Below are 12627 nucleotides of genomic sequence, written 5' to 3' on the forward strand. Positions count from 1 at the left end.
GTCCTAGCTAATTTCTTCAAATAGCCACAGTCATAAGCTTGTCCAGTTCCACACCCATTTAATGAGAAGTTAGCCCCTCAAGTTCTTAAACAACACATTTTTTTTTAGCTTTACAGTTATTATCTCTCTAGTGTTTAACCCAAGAATGTAGAGAGTACTAATAGTAATTGCTGAACTGTGGCTTAATGCCCACTTCTGTACTGAGGAAGAGGTGGAGGTTTCCAGAGTGGCTTTGGGAACGTATGGAGTTGGAATCACAGGGTAAAGTGTTCTTGGTGGTATCAGCACAAACTCAGGCTTGGAGAAACCTGATCTAAGGTGTCTTGTTAGAGTATCAATGCTTTTCCTTCTTTTTGTTCTACTTGGGTCTACAGTAATGACAAAAAGCTGTTTGGGAAAGTAGTTTTCTGTAAGCATGCTTTTGATATCACTAGTAATAACTTGTTGGAAGTCAAATCTTTTTATGAAGGCTAACATATGTAACTATTCTTTGGAAAATTTATAGAGTATACAACTTAAATCCTGAAGGCAAAGAGATCTCACTTGGGTTGGGAAATAGTCAGTGGTCAGAGTTTAAAAGAACCGATCACGTATATTCGTCAATTAGTGAACTCTTAGTCATAAAAATGTAAGCTGCTTCAACATGTGTGAGATAAGCAACTGAAAAGGCAAAACTAAGATAACTAGCTAGCGAGTGTTCCTTGAGAGAGGGCCAGGAAAGGGCAAGAAGTATTTGGCAACTTATTACACATTTCAGCAATATGCAGAAACACCTGAACTGACCACTCCACCTATGGTCCAATGTTAGCTTAAATTGCCCTGGAAAGCCTTGAGATACCAGTCTTAAACTACTCTGACTCAATTTGTTGCAGTTGTCTGATATATCATTGCCATAGAAGAGATGTCTGACCTTACTCAAACAGTTGTTTGTAAAGCTGAGTCACTGATTAATTCTGCCTTGTGCAACTTAAAGCAGGAGTAATAACAATTTTCAGCTGGATTCTTGTAGACAGGATGAAAAGTGCAGATTGTGTAGTCAAGTAGGAAACATCCTGGCAGCCTTACATGATCAGAGCTTGTACAATGCAGGTTTTCTGATGTAAAAAGATTAATTGATAAATTAGTGGCCTTGACTTTGGAATTCTTTCTTTTATGTTTTTGTAGCACTTGTAGGACATGAACTCTGTTAGTGCAACAAGCGTATTACTTCCTAGGCAGTTTCAGCTCACTTTCTTTGTGATTGGTAACTTGTCCTCTTGAATGGTCTTGCAATACTTCATACAACGTATTGTATCTCCTTCCTATTTAAACTCCTTTGATGGAACTTACAAGAGGATACAAATGCAAAATCTCAGTCCTTCAGTGATACTGAACCAGATGTCTTTTTTTTTTTTTTTTCCCCAGCTTGAAGGCTCTGCAGGTTAGTTAAATCACTCAGTTTAACTATGTTCTGACTATTGAAGTGGCAGAAGTGCTGGTGGCTTTTGAAAGAGAACATTTTTGGGAAAAGTCTTGTCCCAGAATGTGCAGAATAGATGTAAAATGACTTAGCTTGAACTTCTTCCACCCTTTGCTTACAGTTTAAAACCATTATCAAAAGGGTTATATGTCTCTAAATTCTGTGTGTCTCCACTTCAAGGGCTTGTATTCTCATGAGATATGTTCAGTTCTCTTAACAAGTGGGATTACATTTAGTGAGAGCATCTTTCCTGCTTTTCCTAAGATCATAGTAAGACCTGCAGGTATGCTTAACATGTGGTTATATACTTTTGAAAAATTTAACTCCTTTTGGAGTGTTGTGTTCTTAAGAGCAAGCAGGAGGAAAAATGTCTACTGAAAGCTAGAAGTCTTCCATATGATAAGTTAAATTCTGTACATAACAGCAGTGTTGCAGAGTCTGGAATTGGTGTTTGGAGGAGTTTATGCCATGTTGTGATCCAGTGATGTTAATTAGGTAGTGGAAGGAACAATACAGCTCTACTACAACTGATCAAACTGGCTACTTGATGTATTGTACTCACTGGGGAAAGCATTCTTCCAATTCTAGTGGGAAATCCATATATTTATTTGGTTGTTACTTTTTACCAAACTTTCTGAAAATAGTTTTGAAATCGGGCAGTGAATTATGTGGCTTCTGGGAATGTTAGTGATTAAGTGTCTTTAAACAGTTGCCAAGAGAAAGCTTATGACTAACTGATCTCAGGTTTAACATGGAAGCGTTAATCGAAGCATGTAACAGAAGGTATCAACTGGTGCTCCTGTTGCTTTACTTGCATCGTCTCCTTTGTCAGTCATTCAACCTGCTCATCCTGTTGCCTCATGTTAGTTAGGTTCAATGCCACAAGAAGAGATGGGACAGGACAAGTTACTTGGGTTCAATGCCATGAGAAGGGATGGGACAGGACAAGCTTGCGGATTGGGAGCTGGGTGTGAAGAAGTAGGACAGATCTTCTTGGCAGTAGTAGTAAGCATTTGGTGGTGTCTCTGTGATGCCTTGTTTGATGACTTTTAAAAGTTCTATTTAGCTTAATTTTCAAGCTTCCAGTTTACTACTTAAAGCTTTTTTTTTTTTTTTTTTCCCCTCCCTCACTTTCAGCCTGAAATGATATAAATTGGAAAATATGAGAATACAGCGTTGGCAAAGAACTAGTTAAGTGGTGTTTTCAATGAGTTGTCTGCTTGTCTCTTGATTTATGTAAAGCTATCATAGCTATCTCCATCTCTTGGCTTTTGTCAAGCCTTGGTCTTCAGTTGTTTCTGTGAGATGACTGAAGAAATGAAGAGCCTGTTAGTCACTCTGAATTTTTGCCTTTTCTTTGGTTTCACCCTTAAATTTCAGGCGTCCTCTTGCTACTGCCTTTTTATAATGGGATTGCTGCTTCCCTTTTCTCCTGGACAATATATTTTCTGAGGTAATGTGACTGTGTGAAACTGCTAAATTTTGTAAAGAAGCCTGTGCATTTTACTTATGTGAAATAGCCTGAGCTAATAAGGGACCCTGCCCATGAGTGTCTTTGGAAGCTTGCAGGTGAATCTCATCAAAACAAGCTTCCATGCCAGGCCTTCAGATCTGCCTCTCCTCCACAGTTGTGCTGGTTTTGGATGTTTTCCATAGGAACCTTCTATTTTATTGTCTTTTGGGATCTTTGCTTGCAAGTCCTTTCTTAGGAACTCTTCCTTAAGATTTGTGAATTCAAGTTGCACAGGAAATGTACAAGAGTAGGATTTTTAATCTTAAACGGCATCACATCAGTTTCTTCAGTTTAAACTAAATTATATGGGCTTCATCTGTCGCAAGTGGCATGGCATGCATCTGTTGTTTTTCACAAAAAGTGACCATGACACTGCAGGAGTTTCAGTAATTACAAATGCTTTGTCAGATTGTGTTGTGTGATTGTTTTGAAGACTTCCTGGCACTTTGTCAATTCAAGTTTTTACAGGTTTGCCTGTGGTGGCAGTGGGGGAAGCTATTCCCATAGTTGCTTACTTTTTCTCTGGAAGATGCGTCATCTGTTGGGTTAATATCACACAGTAACCTTTGCTATGTTTTTTGAGGACTGATCAGAAGAGCTAATTTTCACCAAAACCTCTGAAGTGCTTATTGCTGGCATTTCCAAAGATACCTTTATCAATGACCTCGTGTCCAGCAGTACTTTGAAGAAGTATGTTTTTAGTCCTGAAAATCACAACACTGAATTGAATTTGAAAAGGAATCTGGGTTTTCAGGCACTGTCAGATTGTTTTTCCTCGAGAGACAAGAAGTACATGTAAAGCAAAAAGCTCATCAGTTTCGGCATTGATTTTAGTAGTTCAGTCTATAGAATTAAAGGCTAATAAAATCTTTTTACTGTTTAGTTGAAAGCATCCTTTTCTAATTGTCTTGCTCAATTTTCCTTTGCCATTCAAATGAACAATACAAACATGGGAACCTTGAGATCTGGCTTCTTGGTATTTATGCCCCAGGCCAGTTAGCTTTGCTGTGGCACCAGATACCCTTTGTTTGCAGTTGTACCCATTTAACCTGTCATTTTCTATTTGAAGAGTTACAGGTGATTTTCCTTGGCTGTTTTATAACCAAAATAAACAAATTTACAGTCGCAGTGGCCTTACTGACAGTTCAGTTAAGAAAAAAAGTGTCTTCTGGTAGCAGTTTTGTTGTGATAGATAAGCGTTACTTTAAATAATACCAGTTTTAATTTGCATGTTTCTGTTTCTATAGTGTAAATTTTAACGTGATCAGTGTATAATGTACCAGAAAGATTTGACTTATCTGCAGTGATGGACTAAAATTGGATTGCTGAGCAAGTCTGGTTGTGGGCCGCTCCCTGCAGCTGGCACGGCTCAGCGGCTTGGGAAGCAGCTGCTGAACTGCTGTCCAGCCTCATATATTAAAGAAAATTCCACTTTGGTATCTGCTCAGTGTGTTAATTTGTAATTTGTAGAGGTCCAGCATCTGTGCTGCAAGCAGCTAAGGGCTCTGTGCAATGGGGATGGGGGAATCTTTACAGCTATCCAAAAAGAACCAGGCTGTACTTGTTAACTGCAGCCCTTGAGCTGCATTACCATACAGGATTGACTGAGGTGTAAACTGCTAGTCTATACTTCATGTGAGCATGTGTGTGTGCTTCCATGATGGCTTCCCCAGACTGTTCTTCCACCTGCTTGCTTGTCTCATAGAGCAATGCTTCTTTAGGCAGAAATAAAGGTGTTAAACTGTCATCAAAACTCTCAAACCATGATAAGCCTTGGTAAAGGAACTTTTTGTTTTGGCCCTGCCTGCCTTAACCATAGTATTAGTCACCTTCTGGAAAACTTGTTATCCTTCAGAAAGGGTGTTTATGGACTCTGGGCTACACTGAGGAGACAGTGTAAATTCCTATGGAATGGCTGGCCTGCAGCTTGACTGAAAGCTGGATGCTGAGCCTTAACTGGATAAGCTAGTGTAGATACAAAACTGCTAGATCTGGCTTAGAGATCTCACAGTATGGACTGTGGGCATAAAAGCATGTTAGTTCTGCACCTTAAGTCTATGTAGCTGTAACTAGTGCACTACTCTGGCAACAAGGGGGCTTAACTCATTGAAATAGAGGTCCTGTCCAGGGACTGCAGCTCTGGGGTAAAATCTTTTGATTTGTGAAGTCTTCACGCATAAGTTGTTGCCTTCCATAGGGTGTGCTAACTTTTGAGAATTGTTTCTGTCACTGTTCTAGCAGCATTTTGCTGTGGTTGTGTTGCATGGTCACCTGGGGGAAAACTAACAGCTGCTTTGCTTCACTTGAGCTTTGTATTTGCCTTCTACAAGGAAAATGTCTTTAGTTATGTTTTTGATCAGTGATCTGTGGAGTAAATACAATCTATAAGCTGCCAGTTAGCACCACTGTGATGGTATTTCACTTGCTGCAGTGTTTAATTCAGAGTTTCATAAACGTAGTTCATCTACATGGGATTCTTCATGCTTAAACTGGTTGGTATCCATGCTAAGCAGAAGACACAATAACTCTTGAAGTAACAGTCTTTTGAAAACTAGAGCCACAATTGCTTTTAACCCCAAGGTTTATAAGAAATGCAATCCAACCTTTGAGATACAACCTAGTACAAAAATGAACACTTGTGTTTTAGTTCAAAGTGGCCCATCTGGAGCCTGATATCTGATTTTTGCTCCTGTCCTCTAAGGCAGAGATCTCCAAGGTGGAGTGTGCAAGATATTTCATAGGATGCAGGAAGAACTGCTAATAAATGTAATATAATTTTTTAAACCATTTTTGTTTCATTTTTATCTCAGCATTTTAGAATTTCTATTTCTGTGTATGTTTGTAATATACATGCACTACCGTAGTATTATGTAGATGATATTTATAAATGTATTAGGAGCACATGCTTAAAATTTTTTTTGCTGATGTGGTGCACAACCAAAAAACTTTGGAGGCTGCTGCTCTATCACATTTGGGACAGTAGGAAGCACATGTAGGCACTTGAATCTTTCCAGGTTCATTGTGAACAACAAGCTAAAGGTGCAGGATTTTGATGTGTGTTATTTTAATGATGCTGGCTTTATGGTGATATTTTCCCTAGCGATAGCAGAGGTGGTGTTCCTAGGCTGGGACCTTCCTGAGGTATTATTTCCCAGCTGAGGTCTCAGTTCTACTTATCTGTAGCTTCTTAGTCTCTCTGTCAATTGGAGGTAGTCAGACTTTTTGAAAAAGTTCAAAAATGTAGTTTGGGGTAAGGTAAGATGGCTCTGCTTGAGTACTGACAGTGTCCTTTAGTCTTTGTTAATATGAAGTCTCATCCTAGATTAAAACTTGTATCAAGAGATAGTATGTAAGACACTTGCTTTAGGTACATACAGATTATATTAAATTTTTAAAATGAATACAAAGCTTTTCTTGAGAAAGAGTGGCAAGCCTATTGTAGAACTTCTTAGTGAGACAGAGTGGCAGCCAGTCTGGCTGATTATCAATACAAGACTGTTCGCTTCTGCCATGAGTGTAAGTGAATCTTCCAACTGTTGTTTGAGCAGGTGAAGAGGGTATCACTTTCTAGTGAAAAGAACTGAAAAGCGGAAGAGGGGCATGCATAAGATCATTTGATGTCAATACACCAGACTGAGAGAGAACAGTTTTAAATATTAAATCATGTTGTTTTATGAGACAAATAAACAGAAATAATGTTCTCTTGCAGGTTTTGGAAGGAAGGATGTTGTAGAGCACTTGCTACAGACAGGAGCCAACGTTCATGCTCGTGACGATGGAGGGCTGATACCCCTTCACAACGCCTGCTCTTTTGGTCATGCTGAAGTGGTGAGCCTGCTGCTGTGTCAAGGGGCAGACCCAAATGCTAGAGACAATTGGAACTACACTCCTTTGCATGAAGCTGCTATCAAGGGGAAGATAGATGTGTGTATTGGTAAGTGTCTGTCACTTCTTATATTGAAACTTTACCAGATCTATGTTTTGTGCAGTTGTAATTGTTAATGTGCTGGACTTGAGAGGAAAGATACTGCTTGTTCTTAAAAACTAACTTATTGCAAACTAGTGTAGTGATAGTCATTTAAGACTAAGTTTTTCACAGTATATAATGCAAACTTTACTGGACTTGCATCTGAAAAACTAACCCGGGAGGCTGGGTAAAGTTTCTTTGTCTGTTAAATTACAATATTCAAAATCTGAATATGGAAGTTTGTCTTTCTTTGTCACTGTCAAGAAAACTAGCTTTACTATGGAAAATCTTTGTTTTTTGGGCTGCTCTAGATGTTGTCTTAGTGTTTAGGAAGGTGATTAAACTTTCATTGTATACAGTATGAGAAAACTTTGGAGCTTTCAGTTACAAATTACAGGACACCATTGTCCACAGTGATTATATATCTTCACTGTATGTGCTGTAGCCTGGAGCCAAAGCAATTTCAAATAAAATTGAACGCTTCAATCATTTAAAATGTGTCTAGAACACATAAAGAGCTTTTCAGTCAGGATGTCTTCAACTTTTATGGGTTTTCTCAGTGTACTTATTATTACTTTTTTTCTAAATGGGAACTTCTCTTTTTTTTTTTTTTTACACTCGGATCAGTTTCTTGAACTTATTTATCAGTTCTAGTTCTTCTCACATCTAACCTGAATAAAATGTTCTGCTCAACATTCTGGTTCTTGTGGAAAGGAAAGCTTGATTTTTAGCAACCACAGTTAAGATTATGAACATGAGATTTGTTCTACATGTTATCCAGGTAACAAGACACAATTGTCAGAATTTCAGATAATGTTTATTTACTTAAAGACTTACTACATAAAATTCCTGCAGAGAAAGCTGCAAAACTTATAGGGCAAGTTCTTGCATTAGCTTTCTTGCAATACTTACATAATTACTTCAAACAAACAACAACAACAAACCAACCAACCCCCCAAAATACCTCAAAACCACCAAAAGAGCAACAACCACCAAACAAACAAAACCCAAAAACCAAAAAGAAAAAACAGAAAACCCCAAACAAACAAAACCACACCAAAAATTGAGGGAAAGAAAATGTGAGGAAATGCCAAAATATATTGTTTTAGTCTATTTCTTCTTTTTACGAGGGATGTGGTGGACTTAATTCATTTTATCTCTGTGGATGAGGTAAAACACATGGAGAATATTCTGCAGAAGTACTGAGTATAGCTGATTATGCAGCAGTACTGTGGGAACAGATCCAGTGATGTAGTAGGTCCCAATAATAGTCTACTAATAGTGACAATGGTGAATGGAAAAGGAAGCTTAATTCCAGTCAGTAGCTGAAGTTTTGTATGTGATGTAAAGGAAGTAATTGCTTTAGTCTGTTCAGTGCTGGAGTCTGCCTGGCTTTGGGAACTGCTGACTGAAAATACAAAGTAACTGGAGGAAGCTGACAGTGAGAGGCTGAGGGGTGACTTGTAAAGGAGGGCTGGATTTGTTTGCTTTGGATAAGATTTCTCCTACTCAGTCTTAAATCCTTGTTATAAAGCAGAAGTGGGTGCAGCAACACACCTTTGTGTTCAAAGGTGATAGGATGAAAGATGGTTGCAAAAGAAAATTTTAGGATTTGGGAGGGGCAGCATGGGCAGTGTTGCTTTGGATGGTTTGTCTAAAGACTCTTCAGTACTCTTTGAAGGAGATTGGGCAGGTCAGATCAAGCTGGCAGATAATGTGGTACATCAATTTTTATGTACAGCACTGGCAGTAATTTGAGATTATTTAGACCTGTTTTCCATAATCAAAGAATGGATGATAGCTTTAAGGTGTATTCTAATTCAGGAAGAAGTTGTGGGCTTGTTGAAAGAAGGTACAGAATCAAATTTATGGCTTGTATTACACAGAACTTCATTCTGTATTCCATGCGCAGGTTAGATCTGTGACTCTTACTGTTAGATGGTAGACTCAGGGGATGTTCCAGATATGTAAAATATTCAGCATGTGGTACTTGGTCAAATCCCCAAGCTCTTCTGCTGTCTGCTGCAGTTTTAAGGTTCCTTGGAAGAACTGAGCCAGGCTGTAGGACTAGACACAGTTCTCCTTACAAAGCTATTGGAGACTGGCATTTCTTCCAAGATATATTTTCAACTGAGCACAACATCATCATGCCTGTTTAGCTATGGATATCCATATATGTCATACTTCAGTCAGATATTTGATCAGTGCAAGAGTTACTACTGAAGGCAGTGTCACCAGTCACTAGATTTAATATGTACCATAGTAAGATGTTGCTTTGGGCTTTAGTTGATTCCATAAAACTGTTAGAACATGAGTATAGACGAAGTAGTCTACTCTTTCTTGTTTGCAGTGAGTTTCTTTACAATTTATATCTGGAGGGCATGCATGTTTTGCTGTATTTGGCAAGTTCCTGTTTCTTTTCAAAGGATTTATAAATAATTTTTATATTAAGGTCTTCAGCTTTTTTCTCAAAGTCCTTTGAAGGAACATATTATACACAGGGATAATGGAGCTATGGTTGCTTAGGGCATAAATTCGGATGAGGAATATTTGAATAGTTTTCTGGAATATATTTTACATTGCTGCTATTTACATCTTAAGTGTAAACTTTTACAGTAGATATGATGGAATAAATTGTTCTGTTTTAAACAAACAAACAAAAACCACAACAACAAAAAAGCCACAAACAAAACCAAAAAACCCCACATGCTTAGTGTTCCTTTTTGAACAAGCCTGCCACACTTTCTGAAAAGCATTAATTGAATATTAGTCTCTGGAAGTCCTGGCATAACCTAGAATATATTGCCAAACTTAGATATCTGTCTGAAAAGCAATAGACTGTGTAGGAATTGGTCTTCTAGCCTCATTTTTTGCGATCTGTTCTTGGCATCTTCTTCCACCAATGTAATGGGAAACAATTTTCAGTTTATCTTCTTCCCTTCCCTTCTTCTGTGCCACTCCAGTCTGCATATTTTCTTTATCATATCAAGTATAGAATACTGTTATTTTGGCCACTTTATGGGTCAAAAAGGGACAAAGTGATAACTAAACAAAGCATGGAGATGCAGCACGTTGACAAATAGTGATTTTTTTTTTTCAGAGGAATACTCAAGGTATTGAAGCAGAGTGAGAGGACCAGCAAAAGCTAGGTAGTGCTCTCACTACAGCTATAGAGTGCTCTTGTGTCTCGTGCTAGCTTTGGAATGGAGTAGACGTATTTATATGTAGTACCATGAGTGCTCAGCTGTACAGCTGTGTTTAGACTACTAGGTACAAACCCTGCCACTGGGATGCTTATGTAGAAATAACAAGTGTACATGAACTGATGAAAATCCTCAGGCTATGCACAAACTTCTATTTCAGGAGACTGTAGGAGAACAGGTGACTGAGACAGTTTCTTGTGCTTCTGTTTTACTGGTTGCATATTGTAATCATAGGACAGCGTAGGAACTTCAAGGGAGAGAATGCAAAGGTGCTGAGTTTGGGAGGAATATGGACTGTGGTTCTTTCAGGTGGCAGTCGCTTTTGTGCCCGAGTCTGGAAGTGTAGGACATCCTGAGGATGGTACTCAGCTGGTTTGCTGACCACCATTTACAATATGTTTAAGTCACTGCAGATTTGTTTAGTTGCTAAGTAATTGAATCCATCTGAAAGTGTTGTTTCCTGTATGTGATCAGTTTTTGGACAAAAGGTATTGAAGCATTAAAACCAATTGCTAGATAGTGTTCTCCATTATTTATGGCTTCTAAGATTGCTTTATCAGTCAGGAAAATGCATTTTCAAAGTCTGTGGAGTGCTTCTAGAGATAATGAAAAGTACCTTTGTTCCTCAGTGTTGCATTTGTCCATGAAATAATGAATGAATGGTGAAATCTGCCAAGTGTGTTCAGAGGAATGGTGTGGAATAAGAGTAGTTACTGTTCTGCAGGTTGTTCTGGGGAGAAAGGATAATGTATTTCTTCATCTGAAAGTCCATACTGTGGTCAGATCAGAGATACATGCAGCTCACTCTTCTCCAACTGTGACATGTGATAGATCCTCAGAGACTGTGAATGGTTTGAGTGTATCTTTCTTTCTCATGGCGATCAGCAATTTAGGAACTTGATGAAGTAGAGGCTGAAGCTGGACTGTGTTGTGTATCCATTGGCATACAAAATTTTTGAAAGATAGATCTAATCACTTCTTAAATGCTCCTAGACTTCTGGCTTTGAAAGTGGTTTGTGGCAAGAGAATTGTGCAGTTTAATAGTCCTGCAGGAAGAAAACTGCCCTTCCTTTTCTTTAAATGTTATTATTGATGACTTCTATTGCAAGCCATTCGGGACTTTTGTAGAGAAATATTGAACAGTCATTGCTATTAGCTCTCTGCATATCCTATTTTATAGGCCTTTATCTCTTCTCCCCTCAGATATCTCTTTTCCAAGCTGGGAAATCTAGTCTTCCATCATGTTATGTTGAATATTCTTGTATTTTTGTTCTTATTTTAAGGGTGAGGGGTTGGTGTGGAGGGTATAGATGTCAAAAGTGAGTGTAGTAGATTTATAGGGTAACTTAGTGTTCTTTCTGTTTTTGTTTTCTGGTTGCTGAGCACTGAATGGGAGTAGCTCCAAGGCATTTCCTGAGAAGTAACAGCACCTTTAAAACCTTACAGAAGCTGTGCTGCTACAGTCTGTCCAAGCTTACTTTGCCCTCCACTGCTTTTTTTTCTGCAGAGGCTGTAGCTCTTCCTGCAGTGAGGGTTTTTTGTTGTTGTTGTTGTGTTTGTTTTTTTTTTTTCCAAGTGGATCTCCAGTTAAATGTTGTGAGAACTGTATGACTGCCAGCCTAAAGGTGATCTTGGGTGTCATGCACCTACCTAGTTTTTGAGGTCATCCTTCACAAATATGCAGACTATGAGCATCTTCTATGGTGATGCCCTGATTTATGAATCAGAACATATAGGATACTTCAGTAACTTTTAGGAAAAAAAAAAGTTCCCTTTGACACTGTACAAAACTGTAAAAGTTTTTGAAAATTACTTTTAATCCATGCGGTGCTAAGGATCCATCGGAAATTACTTATTATGACATTAGACCACTGTTCTTACTGCCTTCCTCTGGCTAGCTAGAAAATTTACTGCAAAGATCCTGTGGCAAGATGAATTTACTGTATCAGTGCTATGAAGCAATCACGAATGGTAGTGTCAGGGTGCATTTGTGTCTCTTTTTTGACTAAAGAACTTCTATGGAAGTTGATGGTATTTTTCTGATTAGCTTTTTGCACTAAAACATTTTTAAGCTAGCAGGTTTTCCAACATACAGGGATTACTCTTATTTAGATGTCTCTTTGTTAACATGTCAAAACATTGCTCACCCTGCTGTTTCCTCATGACTGAGGAAGGAGAAGAATTTGTCAGCTATTAGCTTCTGCTATTACATACCTTTAGGCTGAAACATGTGGAGGTAATATGATGTGACCTTTTCCTGCAGGGCAGATAAACCTTCTGTCAGGATTTAAAAAAAAAAAAATCTGCAAAAGGTAGTTTATGGGTAGAACTAGTGCCCAGTAAACCTTAAAGGAATTGTAGAAATGGTAATTTGCCCAGTAGCTGATCTGCTCATTTGTTTGCACATGCCTTCTTTGCAAGGTGACCAAGGAATAGTGAAGTTCTTACAGTTTACGATATTTTTGTCACTTGAGACTTCAGAATA

The 12627-nt window shown here is 38.4% G+C and overlaps 1 protein-coding gene across 2 annotated transcripts in view; it reads left to right on the top strand.

Moving 5' to 3' along the window:
• TNKS (tankyrase) overlaps nt 1–12627 on the top strand; it is a 142143-nt gene that overhangs the window by 4929 nt on the left and 124587 nt on the right. For both annotated transcript variants that reach the window (XM_065061494.1, XM_065061493.1), the window contains exon 2: nt 6682–6906. In XM_065061494.1, coding sequence (XP_064917566.1) covers nt 6682–6906 — 225 coding nt within the window. The remainder of the gene's footprint in view (nt 1–6681; nt 6907–12627) is intronic.

Source organism: Columba livia, chromosome 4 (assembly GCF_036013475.1).
Source record: "Columba livia isolate bColLiv1 breed racing homer chromosome 4, bColLiv1.pat.W.v2, whole genome shotgun sequence".
NCBI classification, from domain to species: Eukaryota; Metazoa; Chordata; class Aves; order Columbiformes; family Columbidae; genus Columba; species Columba livia.